The sequence below is a fragment of the Pararge aegeria genome, chromosome 9 (assembly GCF_905163445.1).
Source record: "Pararge aegeria chromosome 9, ilParAegt1.1, whole genome shotgun sequence".
In the NCBI taxonomy this organism is placed as follows: Eukaryota; Metazoa; Arthropoda; class Insecta; order Lepidoptera; family Nymphalidae; genus Pararge; species Pararge aegeria.
Window position 1 is genome coordinate 1,991,572 of NC_053188.1, and position 23,672 is coordinate 2,015,243.

Consider the following 23,672-nt stretch of genomic DNA (forward strand, 5'->3'; position numbering starts at 1 on the left):
CGATCCAAAACTGACAGGAGAACTGTCAAATTTTTTGTTCTATAGGTTACGCTAAATCGGCGTGATATTACTAAATAGATTTGAAAAGACCTTATTCATTTACTTTAAACAGATTAATTGTGCCTTTAAATCTGTTACTTACTTACAACTTTAAAAAAAAAAAACATTCGAATTTATAACATCCTTTTTTTTGAAGTCGGCTAATAAACAGAATCCGGTCTATTTCACTGTGACGTTATGACACTAGAAAAGCTCGGGGGAGTCGAACTCCCGACGCGGCATTCCAGCGGGACGCGTTGCGTGTTAAGAGTATGTTTCTACCCTTATACCCTTATTTCACTGGTGTCTGTTACAACATAAGTGTCAAAGGAATCACAAACCACATGTATGGCGTGGTTGTTTTTTATACGTTTTAACGATGACGCTATAAGTTAAAAGAGGTCGATTGTATCATAAAAGTAGCACATTGGCTAATAAAGTTTGCTAGTCCACTTCTAAGGTTAGTTTTTTTTATGCTAACACTTGATGGACGGAACAGGTGGCCCACCTCATAGTAAGTGGAGATAATCAAAACAGGGCAACCTCTTTCTACCTATAGCGTTAATTGTTTCAATATTGTACATATTCTATTATAAATAAGTATAACTACGATTTGCGATACTCTCGACATGGAGAGTAATAATCGTGAAATCCTACAGTTTACCCGATTACGGCGATATTGGTGTTTTGTATGTCTGTACCTACTCTGTGTGTTAGATAAGTATAAGTGTAATTTATTTTTCATAGTGTTTCACATAGAATAAGTTTTAACAAAAGAACGCTGGCGTTAGATGTAGTATATTTTTAAAGAGTTGTTTTTATTTTTAATAAATTGAAAATTTTATTTTTGTCTATCACTGTCCCGAAAGTCACTTTTTTGTGAAACTTTTATGTACAACGTGTAATGGAATTACGAAATACTGTTGGATGATGCAAAGGTATATTTCCATAAACATAAAAGCGCAATTAAATCGCGCTAATAGAGAATTAGAAAACCCGAATTTAATGGGAAATGGTGTAGAAGTCAGAAAAGATATTAATATTAGTCAAAACATGTCCGTGTGCACTATTTTCACTGGCCGATAGGTATGGCATGCATTCAAGAAACTTTGAATTGGTGGTGGAAGGTGAATATTCTACTAGTCGTTACCTTGCTGGAATTTCTGGCATGCTACTTCTCCCGAATTATCCATTAATGAAAATGCGCCCTTACATAGGAAAAAATAAATTTGAATAGTAGACACATTCGAGTAGAATATATCCAAAGATATTTTTTTTCTTAGACATTGAGTAACAATGTACATGTCTTCTGCATCAATCAGTTCCAACTTTGGTACCCCATTTTTTAGAATATAACTGAAATGCGTTAAATAGTTTTTTTATGGGAATGAGATTAGGAACAGTTTCAATGTGAAAAAGTTTGTATTAATAATCGTTTTTTTTTATTGCAATCTTTGACGCCTTTTGACCGTTTTAATGCGGTATCATTGTAGATAATTCTAGATTGCAGTGATAGATAAGGGCTTTGGTTTCACTATCGGAGGGCCGAGTTCGAATCGCTGCACCTCTAACTTTTCCAAGTTATGTAATCTGAATACATCATACAGTTTCCCCTGCTTTGGAGTATAGAAATTAGACTTAATTTTCATAAAGATTAAATCCTACAAACTTTGTGACAGAGTGACTTTTTTATACTAAGGAAAGAAGTATTTTCATGTACATTATTATTCGAAAAAAATTCACTTTAATTTACTGAGCTAACAGGAATTGAATTCCTATTCTCTCATTAGCTAAGTCTAGCTAGGTAGTCAAGTGGAAAATCTTTAATATAGTCTATTTACTTTTCTACATGAAAAAAACAATGTTTTATTTATATATAAATTATATACTTGTAACTAGTCCTCTAGATAGTAGTGTGAAATTATTTTCTTACCCTTTACCTTTAAATGTCTTATTTATGTTATGCAGGGTGATATTTTAAGTCGAAATCAAATTATAGCTCTCCTTACCGTTCAGGGATACAAACATTGGTTTTTAGAATTCCGTCTAGAGTTTCTCAAATGTATTAAAACTGCATTGAATATAAAATGATTAAATTAAAAATAAAATCCTAAAATCGTAGACAGTAGACAGATTTCTTATCTTGAACGGTTATTGTAGCCATATCGTATTTAATTCCATTCTCAAAATATCACCCTATATATTATCTACATATATCCTACTATAGATTTTAAAATAACCGACAATCTCTTGTTCATTAACACCTTTTAATTAGATTAATGACCTCTTGGCCTTTGAAATGATTATTTTTTTAGGCTACAAGCAAAAGTGTTACTCTGTAATGTCGATAAATATGGGTCGTGAGAGATAACGTCAAATTAATTACAAATCGCCAGTGTAAACCAAGCAGACTTTCGTCTGGTGAATATCTTACAACTAAACTAAATTGGCAGGTCTCAAAGTATTGCTTTCCTTTTCAAAATATTACCGCATGAAAATGATAAACACTATTTATGGACCTATCCTCTTATTCTAGTTTAGAGATGGAATTGCGACTTCGCACTGGTACACGCAGCGTTGGTTGACCCCCGACGATGTGGACGAATGACATCAAGCCACTGGACCGAAGCGGATCCAGACTGGTGGTATTTGAACCATTAGTTTTTGACTTTATGATTATAATGATGATGGTTTCTAAAATTCATGCTGCCGAGCTGAATTTTTGTGGTCAGTGAGAACGCATTTGCGAAGCGGAAGATTTCGGAAACGCTTTATCTAATTTTCTTAATAAAATATCTAAGTTAATTTAGTGGTACCAATTCTGTTGTATGTATTTACCCAAAGCTCTATGCTAAACTAAATTAATACGTCTTAAAATAGCGCTATCCTTGCCATTAGACACGGTGTTGTGATGTGATGTTTTAGAGCAAAAACTTAAAATATATTTTTTAAAGAAAACTTGTAAGTTTGTTGGTTATTTAAAATACTACTAAGGGCCTAATCTAAATACCTTTAAAAAAGTTTTGCAGGAAAATGAATTCAATTTCTGTATTTTTTTTCTTGGTTAATTAGGACCTTAGATTTTTCTTCGATCTGAATGTGCTGTGAATTTAACTTTAATATTTTGAAATGTATTCTTTAAAAGTAAAATATATCTTATAAAAAATAGTTTTATTAACCCCACCTAGTATTAAGCTATATTATTATATAACCTATTAAGCCAAAAGTCCGACATCCGAGAGAGTTCCCGAACATCTCTTTTCCATCGAGTTAGTTTCTGCAGATCGATTTAATTGGCGTGTGCGCCGTGCGGTGTTGCCAGCCAGGTCTCCCAAATTTACCTGAAAGGATAAAAATGTTTTAAGTTAAAAAATATCCTTTAATATTTTTTACAGTACAAATCCTGGTTTCTACCCTTATTGCACTAAAAGTACAGTTTTTTGTACAAATTTAGAATAAGGACTACTTATCAACTTGTGAATACATATAACTATAAAAATATTTTAATTTTATGTAGGTACACCGTTCAATGTACCCAAAAAAGGGTATAAAATATATTTTTTAAAATTGCCGCATAACGGACTAATTAAACCGCGTGCGCATCAAACTAATCTGTGTTAATAAAGCGATCGATTCAACAGATTGCTTTTTAAAATCTTCTAAATAATGAAAACGGATTTTGCTCACCAAGCCTCAAATAGATCCGATTTTAAATAGCCACAATAAAATAAAAAAATACATTAGAATTAGTAAAATAGTAATAAAAACTCAAAAATTAGTAAAAAAAACCAGAAGAAAAGCAGTGAAAACCTGATACTAAGAAAATAACGTTCAGTTTTGTTAAATACCTTTTCTCTTTCTTTTCAAAGTAGCAGGGAAAAATTTGAGAGTGAAATCCAAACCTTAAATGATGTTGTTCAACAGTTGGAAGACTCACTAAAAACTATGACTATTAAATATGAGCTGTCAAAAAAGCAGATCGATGAACCAATTTTGACAGCTGATGAGTTATTAGCTCTAGGTACCTACAATATGGCTCGTTTTGACTCATTGGCAAATTTTTTTTTTTTTTTTTTTATTACACAGACTACTAAAATTATTATTCTTCGCATCCTAAAACTCACATGAGTTTATTTGGACGCTGCACATTCCTCTAAAATCTCATAAGTTTAAATATATACAATATCATATATTAACCATTAAAAAGCAATACAGCATACAGCAGGTAGTACACTAATAATAATAGATGTCAATGTTCTCAAGATATACCTACGGCTAACCTAGACTTAAGTAGTAATATTTTGTCCTTTAATAAGCTAGAGACCTGCCTGAAACATAGTAAACTTATTCCTCTATTTAAATCTCACAATAAAAACGACATTAACAATTACAGTTCCATTTCAATCTTACCAGCTCTTAACAAGGTCTTTGAAAAAATTATATTAATTCAACTTTTGAATCACTTCAATGTAAATAACTTACTACATCCGGAGCAGTACGGTTTTAGTAAAGGTCGTAGCACTACGGATGCAGGCGCTAAACTTTTAAAACATGTGTACGATGCCTGGGAACGTTCGCAGAATGCCATTGGTGTTTTTTGTGATCTATCCAAAGCATTCGATTGTGTTGATCATAAAACCTTGCTTCTTAAACTAGCCCACTATGGTATCAAAAACGTTGCACTAAATTTGGTTGCCTCTTATCTTAGTGACAGAACCCAAAGGGTTGGCATAAAAGACATTAAGTCGCAGGGTTCGGCTACGTCAATGGGTGTCCCACAGGGTTCAATTTTCGGTCCCTTTCTATTTTTGGTGTATATAAATGATCTACCACACCATGTCAATGAAACCTGTGAAATTGTACTGGCAGTCGATGATACATCTCTAATTTTTAAAACTGATAGAGGTAGAGATAACTTTGACGATGTAAGCCGTGCTATGTCGCATGTGTCGCACTGGTTTACTGTCAATAATTTACTTTTAAATGCAAAAAAACTAAGTGTGTGGAATCCCCCCCGTGAAAAATTTAAAGAAATAGGTATCCTTACGCCTCACAATATATTTATAACAATATAGTATTTGTAAGACAACATATTAGTCTTTATAAACAAAAAGTGGATATAAACAGTCGACTTACAAGAAATGGTCATAAATTAGTGACATCTGCATATCGTCTGCGAAAGGTGCAGAAGTCATTTGTGGGATTGAGTATACGCTTTTATAATATGATTTTATAATGTGTTAAAACACATTTATTACAGCGAGGTTATTATACAATTGATGAATTTCTTAATGACAACGTTGCTTGGAAGCATCCGGCTCCGCTTTCATCTCTCACAAGATAGAAAAATGAATTTTAAAATGTAAAATGTAAATTGTTGATATTGGAAAAGAGCAACTGCTGATTTCTTGCCGGCTTCTTCTCGGTAGAATCTGCCTTCCGAACCGGTGGTAGAGTCACTACACACATACAGACTTGTCGTTTCAAAAGTGCTTATATTAAGCCTACTTGAAATAAATGAATTTTGAATTTTTTTATTTCTGTTATTACTTCAAATAAAATATTAAATGATTATTTCATGAAATAAGAAAAAAAATATGTACTTTAATATTTCCAAGAAGTAATAGGTTATATAATAATTATTGTGCTAATTTAAAATTTTATTTATTTTATTTCAAAACTAATTAGTTATTTAACGATAAAAGATCCGTGGTTGCAGCGTGGCATTCAATATGGGGCGTGAACTGCCAATATTATCCTTCTTGAATTCAATAAAGAAGTTTTCACCGATAAATGTCCTTTAACTAGGTTCTTAAAACTTAAATAGATAGTCTCTAACCTCTATTTTGTGCAGAGCAATGGAGTAAGTAATTTTCTGAGAGAGTAAAACCGTTCAACTGTCTTACATTTTATCAGACAGTTGAATGTATTTTAGAGTATATCATTACTAGTATGTATCTACTCTTTGTTTGGAGATCACATCAATAATCTGTGGTTAACGACTTTTCTCAGTGCTGTGGTTTTTTAGCGCGTGCGAGATGACGCGCCGGTGAATTTTAACTTAAAAGTATTTTAAAAATTGACGTTATATTTGTGTGCACACTTTATAAATAAGGTGAACCTAATTTATTTTTACAGTTCCGGTTTTGTTTTCGATTTAGAATCAAGTGATAGTGTGATAAAAGTTGTTTGTATCTTGCAGATTTCACAATGGCCGATCAAGTTGATTCAATGTCAGACGCGGAGCTCCGCACTAAGCTGGCCGAGCATGGGTTCCCCGTAATGCCGATAACGGCATCCACGAGGAAATTACTTGTGAAAAAGTTGAAAATGGTACTTGACAACAAAAGCAAACCTCGAAATAGTGTTGACAGCAAGGTTGAAAGCAGAAGATCGCTCGCACGGTATTCCAGCGGCGAGGAATCTGACATAGATACTAAGAATGCTAAAGAAAAAAGAGGCCGCCGCGCCACCACTGGTGCAGCTATGCTTCCTCCGGTCAACAAAACACGACGAACACCTGTAAAAAAGGACTCTCCTGCTAAACGCGACTCTGATAAAGGATCTGAATCTGATGACGAGAAAGCGCCAGTCCGCACTCTCGAGGAAGTCGAAACTGTGACTAAGCGTCGTGTGACCCGCACGTATGCCAATGATCAGGACGACTATGAAACAGGCTCAGACAGTGACGTAGATGTCGATAAAAAGACCTCTACCTCATTTCGAAGCAGTTCCAGATCGAGCGACTACATATCTAGCACATTACCAACCCATGATGTATCAACAAGTCCACCAAAAACAAAACCATCAATTTTCTCTCGCCCGTCCACATCACATCCATCTACCTTTGGTTCATCACTTTCCTCTTCTGATAGTTTGAACTCTATAAGGTCTAGACTCGGCTTAACATCCTCTCTAGCAGATCGCCCCTCAGGCAGCAACTACACATCCAACTATACCTCCAACTACACAACCAGTACTTATCAGCCTTCAACATCCACTATAGATGAAGTTGAATCTCCATATTTAAGTAATTTCACCCGTCGCTTATCTTCTCTTAAAGCTGAACCTAAACCAACTTCTTTCTTAAACCGAGACACAAACAATGGTGGTACATCAACACAGCGAAGGTCCTACATGACAGGTGTAACCAGATCGGATATTGATTACAAGGCTGTTAATGACAAGAAATTTATAAAAAGCAACATGGTGTCTCTTGCTTTGGTTGGACTTGTTGCACTTTTTTTTTTTTGCGTTTTTTTTATGTATATAGTTAAGAAGAATGATATCACTTCAGTAGTAGATGACCAGAATAGTATAGTACCAATCTGTCAATCACAAAAACCAGGGGACAGACCAGGCATTAACTGTGTGCTCAAAGAGCAAGTAAGTTATGCTAAAGATCTGTTAAAGGTTATCCACCCTGAACTTACATCGCGGGCCGCAAATTACAAATGTGGCAAGTCAGGTGCTTTACCCTATCTTACAGAGAGAGAGATAATCGACATGGCTAGCGCCAGGGCTGAAGTTGTAGATGTCAGTCAGTGCAGGACAGATCTGAACAATTTACAAGTCCTTTTGGTCCACAACCCAAAATGGGGTCTGGCTGTTGTCCAACTCAAAAACTCATATACAAAGGATGTTGAGTATTCCCCTCTCACTTCCACTGACATAGTTCAACAACGCAACAAGGGTAATGTAGCTTTGGTTCTCTCGGACCCTTCTACTCCCATTTCATGTTTATTTGTCAACACCTTGTACTCAGCTGGCTCGACATTCATTATTATTGTAGTTTTATCAGTAGCAATCTTAGGTATACAAAAGGCGTATAAGCTGTACATGAATTATAAGAAAACAAAGAGTGAGGAAATTTACTCAATGGTGGAGCAAATCATTGATGTGATTTCCCAAGAGACTGAGGATAGTGGGGAACCGTACATATCAGTCGACCATGTTAGGGATACTTTAATATCACCGCAGAATAGGGAGAAGTTAGCTTCAACATGGGATTCTGCTGTTAAATTTATTCAGAAGAATGAGAGTAGAGTGCGCATGGAGGTGCAATCAGTTGATGGGGAGGACTGTAGGGTTTGGCGATGGATAGCCACTAGCAGCCCTAAGCGCAGCACTTCATGGCAGGGGCAGGCATTTGAAACGCAGGAAGGTTCCGTGAATAATGTTAGTGTAGCACCAACACCATGCTTGAAAATCCGCCATATGTTTGATAAGAATGATACAAATCCGAACTTACGAACCATAATTCAAGATGTTATTCTGGAAAAGTGTGAGCGCTGCAATATACTACACATTGACATAGAAAGAACGTCTTGTTGTGTGTATGTTAAATGTTCGACTACAACAGATGCTGGTGTAGTCTACAAGAGTTTGCATGGCTGGTGGTATGAGGGTCGCTTGATAACAGTCAAATATCTACATCTCGACCGATACATGATAAGGTTTCCATACTCACCCTCTTCTGGACCTTATTTAAAACCTTCCCGTATGCAATGATCATGGGATGAATTAATTTTGTTATAAATAAGTGTTAATAAAAACCTTCTGATGAATTTTTAATACTGATTCTCTCAATGTTCGTATATTTATTGTGAGTTTTAATTATATAGAATGCTGCGTACAAAATTATTGTTATGCCTAATGTTTTTAACTAGTTAAACTACTGTTTGTGTTCTTAATTTCTTACTGTTATGATGAAAGAATATTTCTTATTTTAATGTAGGTAGGTTTTTTGGGGATTTTCTAAAATGCTCATTGTTAAAGTGGATGTTTCATAATTTTATTATTGTAATAGAAACTCAGTTATAGAACATTTGATATAAATTATTTGCATAATACAATCCCTGTGGGCCGTTGTTTGGGTTGCAAAGTAGCTTAGAATATAATAGATAAGTGTATCTCAATGCAAGCAAATGTTTGCTATTGTTCATTTGCTGTTTACACTAACTAGTACAGCATGTTTTACTGCTTTTGGACTACAAAATTGCAGTGTGCTTTTATATCTAGGTAAGAAACCTGTTCCGGAAGGTTGGCAGTAATGACACCCAGTCCTTTAAATTCAAAAGTTTTATGGGCTTGAGTTGCACCAAGATATATAGGTCCTAATTTAAATTGCACCCTTTGGACTAGTTGTTCCCCTCCCCTCTTACTGACAAATTTTGTTTAATAAGGGTGGAAAAGGGGAAGATCCATCAGATGTAAAGTTGCAAACATTCTGTTTTTTAAACTGCAATTTTGTTTTGATATTGCAGAGAACAAAAAGTAAAATAAAAAATACAACTTGTAAATATATGACATCACAAACTAATATCTTTTAGTTCTAAGATGTAGGTTTAATTTTTTTTTTTACTCTTTTGGAACAAATTCATTACAAACATGATACGATAGGTTTTATTTCAAGTACTTAGGTTAAGTTTCTATGGAGTATTTGTAATTGTTCACTTTACCATTTGTATAAAAAAATGGCACAATTTAATCTATAATAACTGTGTGTTAATTTTCTTGACATTTATTTTATAATTCTTACATACTAACTTTGATTTATTTTCTAGGGTTAATTTTTTATGGATTGATTTTCACTTTCAATAAATAATTTAGGTAAAAACCACTTCTTTTATTACTGCTTCACCTAGATTAAAAAACAATTGGGAAGAAATGATGCAGTTTTCATAGGTGTGTTAAGCGGAGCGGAAGCGGTGATAGCACATTGGGTAGGAGCTCGACTTCACTTTCCGGGGGCCGCGTTCGAATCCCAGCATGCACCTCTAACTTTTCTAAGTTAAGTGCATTTTATGTAATTAAAATATCACTTGCTTCAACGGTGAAGGAAAACATCGTGAGGAAACCTGCATGCCGGAGAGATCCACATAATCTTCTCATAGGTGTGAGGAGTCCACCAATCCGCACGGGTCAGCGTGGTGGACTACGGCCTTAACCATTCTCATTGTGGGAGGAGACCCGTGCTCTGTAGTTGGCTGGTAATGGGTTGACGTGACCATGCAGTTTTCATAGGTGTGTTAAATGTGATGTCTGGATATGCCCTGTAGTAGGCTGGCATTTATTTATTCGTTTTTTTTCTTCTACAAGTTAGCTCTCGTCCGCCATCTCACTAGCTAAGATGGACTACAGCCTAAGATGGTATGGTGCTAACCTGAAGCTTGGTATTTATAAGTACCCATATCCCAATCGGTTTCTACGTGACATCGAACCGGAATGCTAAATCGCTTAGCGGCACTTTTTGGTCGGTAGGATGGTAACTAACCACGGCCGAAGCATAATAAACCAAAGAAAATTCAGATAATTCCTCAATTGCCATTTAACTTAAGCTTATAGAATAGTCTTATTATAGTATAAAGGACGACGTAATCGATAAAAAAAGCTTGGGTGTTATTTATTGCTCTAACCAGGTTGCTCTTCTAATAATTATAAGTTAAAATGTGAGATGGTGATAACAAAACAGAACACCCGGTTAAGTATGTTGTGGGCTTTTTAGACCAGGACGCGTTTGGAACCCTGGTAGCTTTAGTTTTAAGTTTACGAATATGGTTATCGCCATCATCTCACTACCGTGTAAACATTTCTCAAGTAATGTACCTACGCCTCTAAAGTGCAATCTATGGGCCAAATAGGGCTTGAATAAAGATATTTTTGACTTTTTTTTTTTTTTTTTTTCCGAGGATCGAACCCGGAACCTACCACTCAAAACCACAGCGCTCACCGTTGCGCCAAAAGTAATTCAATAATATCGAAACAGGTTGATTAAGTTCTAAAGGTCAAGGTATTCAAAGAAAACGATAATTTAATATACATTTAGTATGATATCTTAGTATTGTACAAGTTGAGCCAGCGCCTCCAGACAGCGCCACTTGTCGGGCAGGTAATAGGGCTCGAACACGTGCGGGAAAGGCGCGTCCCACCCCGCCACGCGGGCCACGGGTGCCTCCAGGTGCAGGAAGCATTCCTCCTGGAACGGCATACAAGATAATGAATGGGCTGCAGAGAAAAGAACATAATATTACAAAGAACCTTAATACATGAAGCGTAAAATTCATATTCGCGTGTTAGGAAATAGGGAATTATAGCACTTTATCTATGATAAACCCGATGATACTCATTGATAGTGTATTGAAAATAGAATAATGGCCTTTAGTAGACTGTCAAATAAAAATATAGGATCTATGGCGGGAGACGCGAGTTTGACAAGATCGATTGGCGGGAAAGAAAAGTTAGCACGGATTTTAATTAATTAATTGAGAAAAGGAGATTAAGTAAAGTATTGTGGATAGAACGTTACAAATTGGGAATAGATGATTTATAATGGAAACGATATACTTAAGGAAATATTGTTGTGACGAAACAAGAGTCGTATGTATTGGTGATGGAGTTGAGATAAGTTGTTGGTACTATGTTGGTACCTGATGTTGCATCAGATAAGTATATATCATCTTTTGGTTTATTTAGGTATCATATATGGAGCCCTAGCATAACTTTATACCGACAGTTTATGTAGCAGAGGTTGCTCCTATACAAACAACTTGTTCCAAAAGTCCTGATGTTATAAGTGATAATAGTAGTTATGTTCGACCTGTCTTATATGTCTTGTATCAAAGGGCCTAGCGTTATTACATATGACAATGTTGTAATTGTGTTTATAAGTTGTTTTAATTGATTGAATAAAAGAGCAACGGTAGAGTTTCTTGCCAGTGGTCTTCTCTGCCGAAGACAGCATTCCGAACTGGTAGTAGAGTCATTTCAAGGTAACAAGTAATATGAATTATAGAGAAGCCTAATATACAGTATTAGAGTCAGTCTAGTTGTTTTATTTCACTCCTTGGGAAGTCAGGTTTATAGAGTACAAACCCACAACACTGCTCTAAAGCAGGTTGGTGGGCTTTAATGATGTCTTTTATAAAATGAATACTTTAATATGAGAAACTAGGTATTTAGCTTCAATAATACTGTTAATTAATGAAAGATCTAAGTGCCATCCTGCACATTGTTGGTATTGAAAGGAATATCTGACTACCATGGCTTTCCATTCCCTATATTTTTTTAGCACGCGCGTGAACGTAACGTGTAGGTACCTACTTGTTTGTGTCGAATAAGGAATTCTGGGAATAGGCATAATTCGAAACGTTTCTAGATCGTTCTTTTATTAACAATTTTCGGCTAAAGGTTTTAGACCTCTGAAGCAGTATAAAGTAGGTCTCTACCGAGACCTCGATCTTCCCCATAGGCCAGGACTTTAAAAAATTATCAAAGAACTACTTTGAAAAAGCAGTGCGATACTCCAACCCCCTAGTGGTCGAGGCGTCCACTTATACCCCCGCCCCCAACGTCGAGCCTAGGCGGCGACGTCCGAAGCATATCCTTTACGACCATGACGATCAAATAACTACCGACAATGTGTCCCAACAGCACACAAGCACACAAGTTCACCGGCGAAGACGTGGACCCCGATTTCTGACGTCATCCGGACGTGGATCCTTTTCACGGTCACGGAGGCGTTCAGACTAGACAATGATTAGTCCAAAAGTCCACCAACACTCAGATTAACGTCGAACCGAGCCGAGACGCGGCGACTCTACCCCCGATGTCGTCGAGCCCTGGGGCTCTTCTCATGGCGAGCTTTCGCGCTCGCCCCACTCCCCCGGTGACGCCGTAGCAACCCCTCAGGTGGTTATCGGCAAGCCCATCAAAAATCGAAATCGGCTGAGTCAGTTTGCTCTGAGAGTTGAGTGAAGTTACATCGTAGAGGTATTGTGTGCTCGAACTTTGTACTGTGGAGAATATTATTAAAGTCCTACAAGAGTCTTGTGATGTTCTTATTCCAAATCTTCGAACCATAAGACGTAACAATATAAAAACTTTTCGCGGAGTATAGCAAATTAAGCTTTGTATATAAACAAAAACAAATTTATATCGTCCGTAAAAAATACAGAAATCATTTGTAGGATTGAGTGTGTATATGCTTTTCTGATCTGATTCCTAAGGCAATTTTGGACCTACCAATGCATAAGTTTAAACAATTTGTTACAGCGAGGTTTATTGTATGTAGATGATTTATTTGATGACAATATCTACAGCAATAACTAGGCAATACTTTTAGATAAGTAAATATTTCTTATAAAATTACGCGGTGTCAACCACTTCTGCAATGATGTCACAAGTCACACACACCTGTACAGTGGCGGCCAGTTCAGCCCCGAAGCCCGATGTGAGCGGCGCTTCATGCGCCACCAGACACCTCCCAGTTTTCTTCACCGACTGGAATTATTTGGAATTAATTAGGATTTGTTTTTGGGTCTTACATATAAACGTGGCATAACGACGGAATAGTTTTATTTTTATCTCTGCAAGCTTAGCATTGGACGCGACAGCAGATCAGAATACAGTTGTCACCATCCCTCTTCTTCGCGCGGGTGTTGTACGAGGCGAATAAGGAAATATAACAGGGAGCTGGCAGCAGCGTCCTTTGTGCTACTGCCATCTACTGCGATACCCAATCCGTCTGCCCAGCTATATTATCAAAATTAAGCTTAATTTGCTATACTCCGCGAAAAGCAGATGGAGTATAAGGATTGAAGAAATTATAAATTGCACCACACAGATTCTCTTGCTTTTCGCGGAGTATAGCAAATTAAGCTTAATTTTGATAATATATCATGGATTTCCGCAAAGTAACGCCCGCTTCTATCCAATATCCAATACGTCTGTCCAGCGTTTTGGGTGATAAAAATCATGGAATTCGTCTCGTCACCAAACGCTTCCCATGATGTGAAAGTCCTTAAAACTATCTAAAGAAGTTCTAGAAGAAGAAGTACGTCGGAAATGATAGGAAACCGATTTTGTAATTTTTATCGCGTGTGCATTGGCACATTACTTTTATTGAAATCCATATATTTATGAAGCGGCTGTTTTTGTCTATAAAAACTAAAAAAATCTGAGTTCAAGGCTGCGGCTTCGATTCCCACAAGTGGAAAATGTTTGGGCGGTGAACATAATTGTTTTTCAGTGTCTGTTTTGGTGCTTATCTGTATATTATTATAAGTATTTATGTATATCTATATGTATAAAACAAAGTCGTGTTAGTTACACCATTTATAACTTGAGAACGGATGGACCGATTTCCATTATTATTGAGTTGTTTGATTCCTGTTAGTCCGGAATAGGATAATAAGTATTAAAACACAACTGACAGCGCACCTAATCGTAAAACTGTTGATGACTAAAAATAAATCATGAGTTTTACGTATTGTACTTTATAAAAATATCGAGATGTAAAATATATTAAGGCGTAATGAAATTCGCGGGGACAGCTAGTTATTCATAAAAATATTTGTCAGTTATTTAGTACGTACCCATAAAAGTAGGTACGCTTACTTGTGGTTAAAGACGTTTATTTTTCTCAAAAGATATTACAATTTCACTCAATGAGAATATTTACTGCTTATTTTATGTAGGTAATATTAAAATTACAAACAACTACTTTGGGGCTAGATGTCGATGTATTTATTAAAAAGGGAATTATCAAAAAGGGTTATCGAGTCTACTGGTGATCCTAGAGCGGGCAGTGATCTTGGCCAAAGAGTTAGTTTGGCCTTCCAAAAGGGCAATCTTAGGAACTCCGCCTCGCTGAATTTAGTTCTACAGTTTATTTGAGGTTAAATTTATAAAAGAAATATGTAAACACTTGTTTTTTATATATGTAAACACTTGTTTTTTATATTTTCAAAATGTGTTTATATGAACATAGATATATTTTTCACTTCTATCGGCAGTCCCCAAAGATTGTCCCCGCCTGTTTTTTTAGTCTGAACCGTTAGTAGAGAGTTGTAGAGAGTCCACAATTCCGGTTAGTGTATTTTTATTTTTTATTCTACTACAAGTTAGCCCTTGACTGCAATCTCACCTGGTGATAAGCGATGACGCAGTCTAGTAGCGGGCTAACCTGTATATCGGGCACTCACGTTGCAAACGGTCTCCTGGTCCCACGGCAGGACGGACATGAGGTCGATGACGTCACAGCGTACCCCCAACTGCTGCTCAGCCATCTCCGCTACCTCGAGCAGGACGTGAACCTGCGTACCCCACGCTATGAGTGTGGCCGCGTCGCCTGCAACACACGAGTAATGGATACGCAGAACATAGTCAGACGAAGCCTAAATAGTTTAATTAATTTTTTACTTCTGCTGAGACTTACAAATTGTAGAGACATATTGAAAAATGAATAAATCATTTATTGTGGCAACATGATGACATTTAGTAATACACAAACAAAAAGTATGGACGGTCTCTGCTGCCTTATTTAGGTAACCCTATGCTATAGGCATCAGCGACCTACCGTCCTTAATATTGATTAAGTAGTAAAATAACAAAATCAGTGCATTAAATTATGATAGATGGATAGTCGTTAATTCGTAAAGAAAATAAAGAAATGCGCAAAAACAGTCTGATCTTTTTAAACACAAACCCAAATCCTAGAAAATAGGATAGTGTAAATAGTCATAACATAAACAACCTAGATACACTTGCTACTACACTATGCTTCTTTTGATTATATATATATAAATAAATAATATATAAATATTTTATTAATAATTTGTTATATTAGTTATTAGTAGTAGGTATGTACTTAAGTGTGTAAATTTATGTATTGTCTATTCATCTGTCAGTCTGTCATGTATTATTGTGTACTATCGTTAAGGTTACCTGGCAGAGATCACTTTTAGTGATAAGGTCGCCTTTTGCTTTTATTTTTTTTTTAAGTATATTTGTAATTTCTCCTTTACTACGCAATAAAGATGTTTAAATAAATAAAATTTATTTTCCATAAAAACTAATTCAAAGTATTCTAAGCGTTTACTTATGACAACGCTATTGACGATAAAAGACCGACACGCGCATAGAACATACGCTACGCGACGCATACCTAATAAAGTGTCGGGAGTCACATGATTTATTTTTGCATGTGATGCTAGGGCTATATCTGATTTCTTTCGGTAAAAACTATGGCAGTGGTTTCACTACGCCCGTGTCGGTGTTTTAGTTGTCATAAGTAAAAACTTAGGATGTTTTGAATTCGTTTGTATGGAAAAATAAATATGTTTCTTTTGATTTAATATTTTTACAGGACCTTTTACCTTATGAAATATGCTTATGCACCCTTCAACAGTATTTCATAATTCGAAATATAATTCAAAAATATATTTGTATTATAATATTATAGAAATGTATAAATTAAGAAGATATTTAAATTATGGTATATTATAAATTATGGTAGCCATAAACCAACATCCCGCTACACATTGGCAGTTGTCTGTAGTGCAGTAGATATTGATAAGTTTTTTTCCCTGTAGGAGTGGAAACAGGCATGGATATTCGTAGTGGATAGAGACAAACTTTTATCGGCTGTAATAATTTAACATTTTTTTAAGTAGGTTATAGACTAGCACTTGTCCACAACCTCACCTGATGGAACCTGTTTAGATGTGGCCTAAGATGGGACGCGCTTGCCTAGAAGATTTATATTGTCTTATTTTAAAGATACCCAGGTTGTAAGGCTTTGGAAACATAGAACTTGTAAGGGCTTTCCCAATCCCAGACGCGCGTAGAAGAAAGCAGCATAAAACTGTACCATAACCTTGCCAATTTTAAGTGTCTACCTTCTCTTAAAACCTGTGCTTTCCCAAGTGGCAGGGTGTAACTCTCGAGGGGAACTTCCTCAGCAGCTGATCGGTACAGGATCTTCGGCTCCAGGAATATGCAGGGATCCTTCTCTTGGATGCACGACAGTAGAAGACCCTTGGCTGCGATCGGACCACGGGGGACTACCACCTATAAAATGTAACATAGAATTCGCGAGTGCTCTGAAATGTTCTGAAACTTCCAAACGAACCAAAAAAAACCAAGGAAGAAAAAAAGTGTTCCTAGCACAAACAGAGGAAGCAATAGAACACTTCAGAAGGAATATTTCTTCATCATTGTTATCGGGTCTCTTCTCAGAATGAGAAGGGTTTAGGCCGTGATCCACCAAACTGGTAAAGTGCGGATTGGTAGACTTCACACGCCAGAACATTATGGAGAACTTTCAGGCATGAATATTTCCTCACGATGTTTTCCTTCACCGTTAAATTAAGTGATATTTCATTGCTTCATACGCACATAGCTCAGAAAATTAAGAGCCAACTAGGTTTTCCCGAAAAGGAAGCTGAAGTCTTACCCATATTTGTTTGGATATTGTGAATCTTTAATGTGAGATAACTAATGTTAATAAAAGAGTTTTGACATTTGTCATCTTCAAGGCAATTGCGTTTGCCTTAACAGTATTTTGCAAACACTTGCTGGGTAAGTTAAGTAACTCATTCTGGAAGCCCTGGTGGGTTTACATAATATACGCGGAGCAAACATTAATGTAACAATAAATAACAAAATCATTACTTACTGTAAATTTTTCTTTATTAATTTTTTATTTTTATTGTTAATATTTATGACACTGTTCTTATTAATTTATAAAGCATTTTATTTTAATATTGTATATTGCTTATTATTTCTATTTATTTTATTAATTTTGTAATTTTTAAATGTATAACTGTGGGCTATGTCTGAAATAAAGAGATTATTATGATTAAATCCCAAACTTCAGACCAATCATTGTAAAGTCAACATCTCCTGCTCCGAAGGTCTGTCTGGAGTGGATTCACCTGCTTTTTGCGGAGTGTATATCATGAAATTCCGCAAAGTAACGCCTGCTTCTATCCACCTTTCGGTTACCTTGAGTCCCGCCGCGTGCGCAAAGAAGGCCTCAGGGCTCTGCGAGTGGTAGAGGCCCCCGTGGCCCACGGCCCCGCAGGGCGCGCGCACAGTGAGGCCGCCGCACGAGAACTGAGCTCCGGAGCGATATCGAACCTTGGCCGCTTCGTTCACAAGCTGGGAATAATGTACAAGAACAATTAAAGTTTTAAGGTTGACATGTTGTCAATCTGAAGCCAAAACGTTCTTGATGTGTATGTCAAAGTCAAAGTCAAAAATATCTTTATTCAAGTAGGCCCACAGGTGGCACTTTTGATGCGTACATAAGAATTACACGGTAGTGAGATGATGGCGATAACCACATTCGTAATCTTAAAACTAAAGCTACGAGGGTTCCAAACGCGTCCCGGTCTAAGAAGAAGCCCACAAAAAACTTAGCCGGGTGTTTTTTTTTTGTTATCGCCATCTCACAATGTCATTTTAAATTATTAGAAGAGCAACCTGGTTAGAGCAATAATTTACACCCAAGCTTTTTTATCGTTTACGTAGTCCTTTATACTATAATAGGACTTTTCTATAAGCTTACGTTTAATACAAACTTTGAACTTTTTAAGAGACATCTCCAAGATGTCAATTGGTAGTTTATTGTAGAATTGTATGCAATTTCCTTTAAACGAATTATGAATTTTATGAAATAAGTAGGTAGATTTGTAATGACACCATGTGGGTATGTTGGTCTGAATCTCGTGGTTTTAATACACAAATGTTCTTTACTGGAATATTCTGTATCAGCAAAATCTTTTGTTACAGTAATTTTATAAAGTGGATAAATAATTCAACTTTTGATAACTATAAATTCATATTGGCCATATGTTTTATTAAATTGATTAGGATCTTTATTAATACGCTTATAATTATTATTTAATTAATGAATAGTTTCCAAGAAACAATTAAAATTACAACAATTTAATTTACACATTTTTTAAATGTATGCATTGGTAGGTCAAGAATTTCCTTAGGAATCATGTTGTGAAAGCGTATACTCAACCCCACAAAGGAGTTCTGCACCTTTCGCAGACGATATGCAGATATCACTAATTTATGTCCGCTTCTGGTAAGTCGGTTGTTAATTTCAGCTTTTTGTTTATAAAGAGTAATATTTTGTCTCACAAAGACTACATTATTATAAATATATTGCGAAGCTACTGTAAGAATACCTATTGGTTTAAATTTTTCACGAAGCGATTGTTTTTGTTGGTGCAAGTCTCCATCTTTCGGTTGTAATCCTATTTTAAACTAAAAGTCAGTTAGTGCTCATAATCATCAAGCCTACTACAGGGCACGGGTCTCTTCGCAGAATGAGAAAAGTTTAGGTCGTAGTCCATGACGCTGGCCAAGTGCGGATAGGTGGACTTCATACGCCCTTGGGAATAGTACGGAGAACTTTAAGACATCGAAGTTTACCCTAATTACAAACGCGCATAACTCCGAAGCGTGATAGCCCAGTGGGTAGGACTTCGGCTTCACTTTCGTGGGGGGGGGCGAGTTCAAACGCCAACGCGCAACTCTAACTTTTTTAAGCTATCTTCGTTTAAAGCAATTAAAATATCACTTGCTTCAACAGTGAGGGAAAACATCGTGAGGAAACCTGCATGCCTGAGAGTTCGACATGATGTTCTAAGGTGTGTGGAGTTCTAGCGTGGTAGGCCGGTAATTTGATGACAAAAAAGGTTAGTGTGGAAAAGACAAACCTGGTCAAACGCTGGGAAGATGTAATCGGCGAACTGTATCTCTGCTATAGCAGTTGCGCCCGCCGTTGCCAGTCCTATGCCGAACCCCGCGATACCTTGCTCGCACAGTGGAGTGTTGAAGACGCGATCTTTGCCGTACTTCTCCTGAAAAATAAAAGTTACTTTAATTTCATCTTATTTAACGTGTGGCTGTGGAAATACGAGTAGACAGACCTTTGTCAACTTTACCGTTTTGTACAAAGAACATACAAACAGTCCTTAGTAATTACTCCAAGTAATTATTACCTGTAGCCCTAGTGCACACCGGAAAACCCCACCAAATCCCACATCTTCACCAAACAGCACCGCACTGGGGTCAGACTTAAGGGTGATATCCATTGCATTGTTGATTGCCTGCATCATGTTCATCTTAGAGGTATTTCCTGCAATTATAAGAAAGTTTCTCACTAGTTGTTACCCACGTTTGCTATACGCTTTAATTACAGTTTTTTACAGATCCCATGGGAACTGTTTGTTTAGCTGGGCTAATAAGTTGTTACTCTCCATCTCTTCTATTCACTCTATGCCTAAAATCAAGTTGATTTGGGATTTGGGTGTGAAGGAAGGACAAGCAAACAGACACTTTTGCATTTATATTATTATTTGCTATTCTTTCCGGAATCTGAAATTTTCCCTGCTCTGTATGTACACAATTAATTAAAGAATTTCAATCATCCCAACTACTGAATCATAAATAAATATACTACGACAATATACACAACGTCATCTAGACCCAAAGTAAGTTGTGACGTAAGACCCCCAAGTAGCTTGTGTTATGGGTAGGTACTAAGATGACTGATGAATAATTATATGGATAATATTCGTAAATACTTATAATATATAGATAAACACCCAGACACTGAAAAACATTTATATTCATCACACAAACATTGTCCAGTTGTGGGAATCAAACCCACAGCCTTGGCTCAGAAAGCTGGGTCGCTGCCCACTGTGCCAATCGGCCGTCAATTATATTATCTAAAAGGCTGTAAAGTTACTGTATATTACTGTTAACACATATAATTTGTGTTATTAAATAACAGTGATGATTTTACTACTGTGTAGCACAGGATAGCAAATTTTCAGCAAAGTATCTTGTTTATTGAATTTTCAGCAAAGTATTTTGTGCACTTGCACTTGTTAGATAAACAATGAGATGGGCGGAACAAGTGAAGACCAATTGAGGCTCCTCTACATGAATGCGCAAGAACCATATAATATATATAAAATACTTAAGGGTAGGCTTTTAATAACTCTTTCAATGCCTATCCTGTTTTATAACTCGCACTAGAGATTTTCTTCATTTTATATCATCTGCATAGCCTCTATGCATGCCACTGAGTATACTAAAGTAGAGCTTATGAGATATTTTTAATAGACCTTAGGACTATAAGTTCTTAAGTCTATTAGAAAGTAATTATATCGACAATTGCCAATCAAAGTAATTTAATGAACACTTTTGCATTATTTAAAAACTATTTACAAGGTTAGACTAAATTATTTACAAGAGGCTAAAATGGCGCTGGACTGGCCATGTAGTTAGATCCTCGAAAGAAAAATGGACTAAAGAAATTATATCTTGGTACCCTAGAGATGGCAAGAGGAAAAAAGGACGGCCACAAAAAAGGTGGGAAGATGACCTGCCAAAAGGATGGCGCAGAATAGCCAGAGACAGAGCACACTGGAGTATTCTAGAGGAGGCCTATGTCCAAGGACAGCCTGACTAAGCGCGCTGGTGTTACAATTTTTTTTTTTTTAGGAATAAATATAACTTAATTAAATAATAGATTTAGTAACTAGTAGTGTATAAGCAAAAATGTATTTAGTCAGAGAATAAAGGCTATTTTTATTTTTTATTTTTTTTATTTTATTTGCAAGGTTATATAAACAATTTATTATATTGTTATTCATGAAACTTTATTTTAATATTGATTTGATTGGTTGGTTTCACATAGTGGTGATAGTCTAGTGATTAGGACCTTCCTTGGGGCCGAGTTTGAATCTTAGAACACACCTCTATCTTCTGAAGTTATGTGGATTTCAATTAAATTTTAATTGATGTAACAGCAAATGAAAACACTAAGTAAAAGAACCTGCATGGCTGAGAGATCTCTTTTATATTATAAACGGTGTGACGACTACCAATCTGCACTTGGCCATCATGGTAGATAGTAGCATTAACCATTTTCATTCTGAGAGGATACATGGAGGATGCTCTGTAGTGGCAATGGGAGGATAACGATGATGAATCATTCATGTATTAGCTTTGCTTGTTTCTTTAGCGTATTTTATCAACTTTACACATTATAAGAGTTTAAAAGACTTAATTAATACCTTCCACCGGCGCTCCATCATCGGGGTGATAGACGAAATGCGACGACAATCTTTTAGTGCAATTATTCACATTTTTCACTAAGTTTCCGAGTACTATAACCTTTTTCCCTACTGTCGCCATGGCTTAAGTTATGCCCAGTGTATGCGGGCGAGAGGAATAAATTAAATAATAGTAGCCTGCCTTATCTGCAATTGTAATTAGTGAAATCGATAAACACTGATAAAGCATGACGACAAGCGAAGTGTTTTTGACGACAACTTGTTTGTATTATTGTTCACTTATCAAGTTACGTAATAGAGTTTTACTCGAGTTTAAACGTTTAGCTATGTTTCTTCATATTATATTCTGAGAAGAAGATGACTTTTTTAGAGCATACAATAATTGAACAATAAACAACAGTAAAACTAGGTAAACAATCCTTCTTGTCACTGTCAACTGTCAATTGCCATTTGATTTTGACATTTAGAATCTACTACGTTCCGTTATACCCAGAAAATACAAATTTTTGGCTAATAAAAGCTTAATTATGTTTCTACTTTTCTGTTAAAAGAGTAATAAAAATGAGACATGAAGGAGCAATAAGCCACTAAAGTGCCACTATATAAGAACACTAAAAACGCATCGAACTATTGAGAACCTTTTTGACCGGGTTTTATACCATGGAAAATTTATGCTATAAAAAAGTGAAAACTTCTTTTGGTGTACCGCACATACTCGTACATATTAGTTTATTCAATTCATACCTAATAATTGCCTTTGTTAATTTAATAGTTATTGATTGTACGTAATAGTTAATTATTTTAACAATTATTTGGTTTACATTGTGATGTTAGTATATATAGTTAGCGGTGTATCGTGCTAATAAAAATATTTTATAAATATTTTATATTGAAAAAACATTATAAACATTAAAGATGATTAAAACACAGTTATTGTTTTCACTTTTGCCGTGCGGTCTTAAGCACACACTCTTTTAGTCATAGATTTCTTATAAAACAAAAACATTAGAGTAACAATTATTTATTTATTACGCGCTATGATTCATAAATATTAATTTGTTGGATCACGAAAAAGTTACTTTTGGGAATGCAACGTATTTTATTAACTTGGATCATAAGTAATTTAATGTTCCCCTGATCGTTTAAATAAAAAATTGCATTTAATAAAGTACATATTTTTAGAAAGCAGCTATAAATCATTAATCATCAAATATTTATTCATCACAAGTGTCTGTGTTAAAACTGTTTTTAAATTAAAAAATATTCTCAGATAAAAGACTAAGCTGTATGTATCTAGTTTTTTTACTATGAGATTTGGTTATCGTTGTCATAGCAATTGCGCATCTTGTTGCTCGCTCGTTTCACTTTTCAACTTTTCCAATCCCAATAGCGTCCCAAAAATTTTTGCACATTTATTATGGATCGATGGTTAGGATGACGTAGCTCTCTGTTTCGAAGCAGTTGAAAAAAGACATGCCGCAAACTTAATAGTTGTAGCAAATCACAACGTCCTATACTAAAATATCATTGCACTAAATTTGATGGTCCAATGGGCTAAAACCTACAAGTGACACGTGATCAGTAGACAGCGAATCCCTGAAGCTGAATTGTTCGCGTTATTGTAGTGTAGGTAGGTCGCGTGGAGTGTAGGTAATTATTTTATCAGGTTCTAGTTTCCACACTGCTTTAGCTCCACAGAATGAAGAACATACAGAATCCTTATTCAGCCATTATAGCATGTCT

The 23,672-nt window shown here is 35.9% G+C and overlaps 2 protein-coding genes across 2 annotated transcripts; one reads left to right on the plus strand and one right to left on the minus strand.

The window, feature by feature from the left end:
- Nucleotides 1–6,052: 6,052 nt before the first annotated feature.
- On the plus strand, nt 6,053–8,682 carry LOC120626288 (inner nuclear membrane protein Man1-like). The gene is made up of 2 exons (XM_039893737.1): nt 6,053–6,154; nt 6,242–8,682. Exon 2 carries the CDS (start codon nt 6,250–6,252, stop codon nt 8,548–8,550), a length of 2,301 nt encoding a protein of 766 aa, XP_039749671.1. The 5' UTR covers nt 6,053–6,154; nt 6,242–6,249; the 3' UTR covers nt 8,551–8,682.
- A 2,152-nt stretch (nt 8,683–10,834) lies between these two features.
- On the minus strand, nt 10,835–22,223 carry LOC120626565 (2-oxoisovalerate dehydrogenase subunit beta, mitochondrial). The gene is made up of 8 exons (XM_039894117.1): nt 21,930–22,223; nt 19,842–19,978; nt 19,557–19,700; nt 17,827–17,982; nt 16,719–16,890; nt 15,024–15,169; nt 13,234–13,320; nt 10,835–11,017 (listed from the first exon to the last, which is right to left on the minus strand). The coding sequence occupies exons 1-8, from the start codon at nt 22,048–22,050 to the stop codon at nt 10,877–10,879; spliced, it is 1,104 nt and encodes a 367-aa protein (XP_039750051.1). The 5' UTR covers nt 22,051–22,223; the 3' UTR covers nt 10,835–10,876.
- Nucleotides 22,224–23,672: the final 1,449 nt, after the last annotated feature.

Coding starts and splice junctions, on each gene's coding strand:
- LOC120626565 (XM_039894117.1), bottom strand. CDS start 22,050: ATGGCGACAGTAGGGAAAAAGGTTATAGTACTCGGAAACTTAGTGAAA. Junction 19,979..21,929: donor TGATGGAGCGCCGGTGGAAG/GTATTAATTAAG, acceptor TTATAATTGCAG/GAAATACCTCTAAGATGAAC. Junction 11,018..13,233: donor AACTGGCCGCCACTGTACAG/GTGTGTGTGACT, acceptor ATGCCGTTCCAG/GAGGAATGCTTCCTGCACCT.
- LOC120626288 (XM_039893737.1), top strand. CDS start 6,250: ATGGCCGATCAAGTTGATTCAATGTCAGACGCGGAGCTCCGCACTAAG.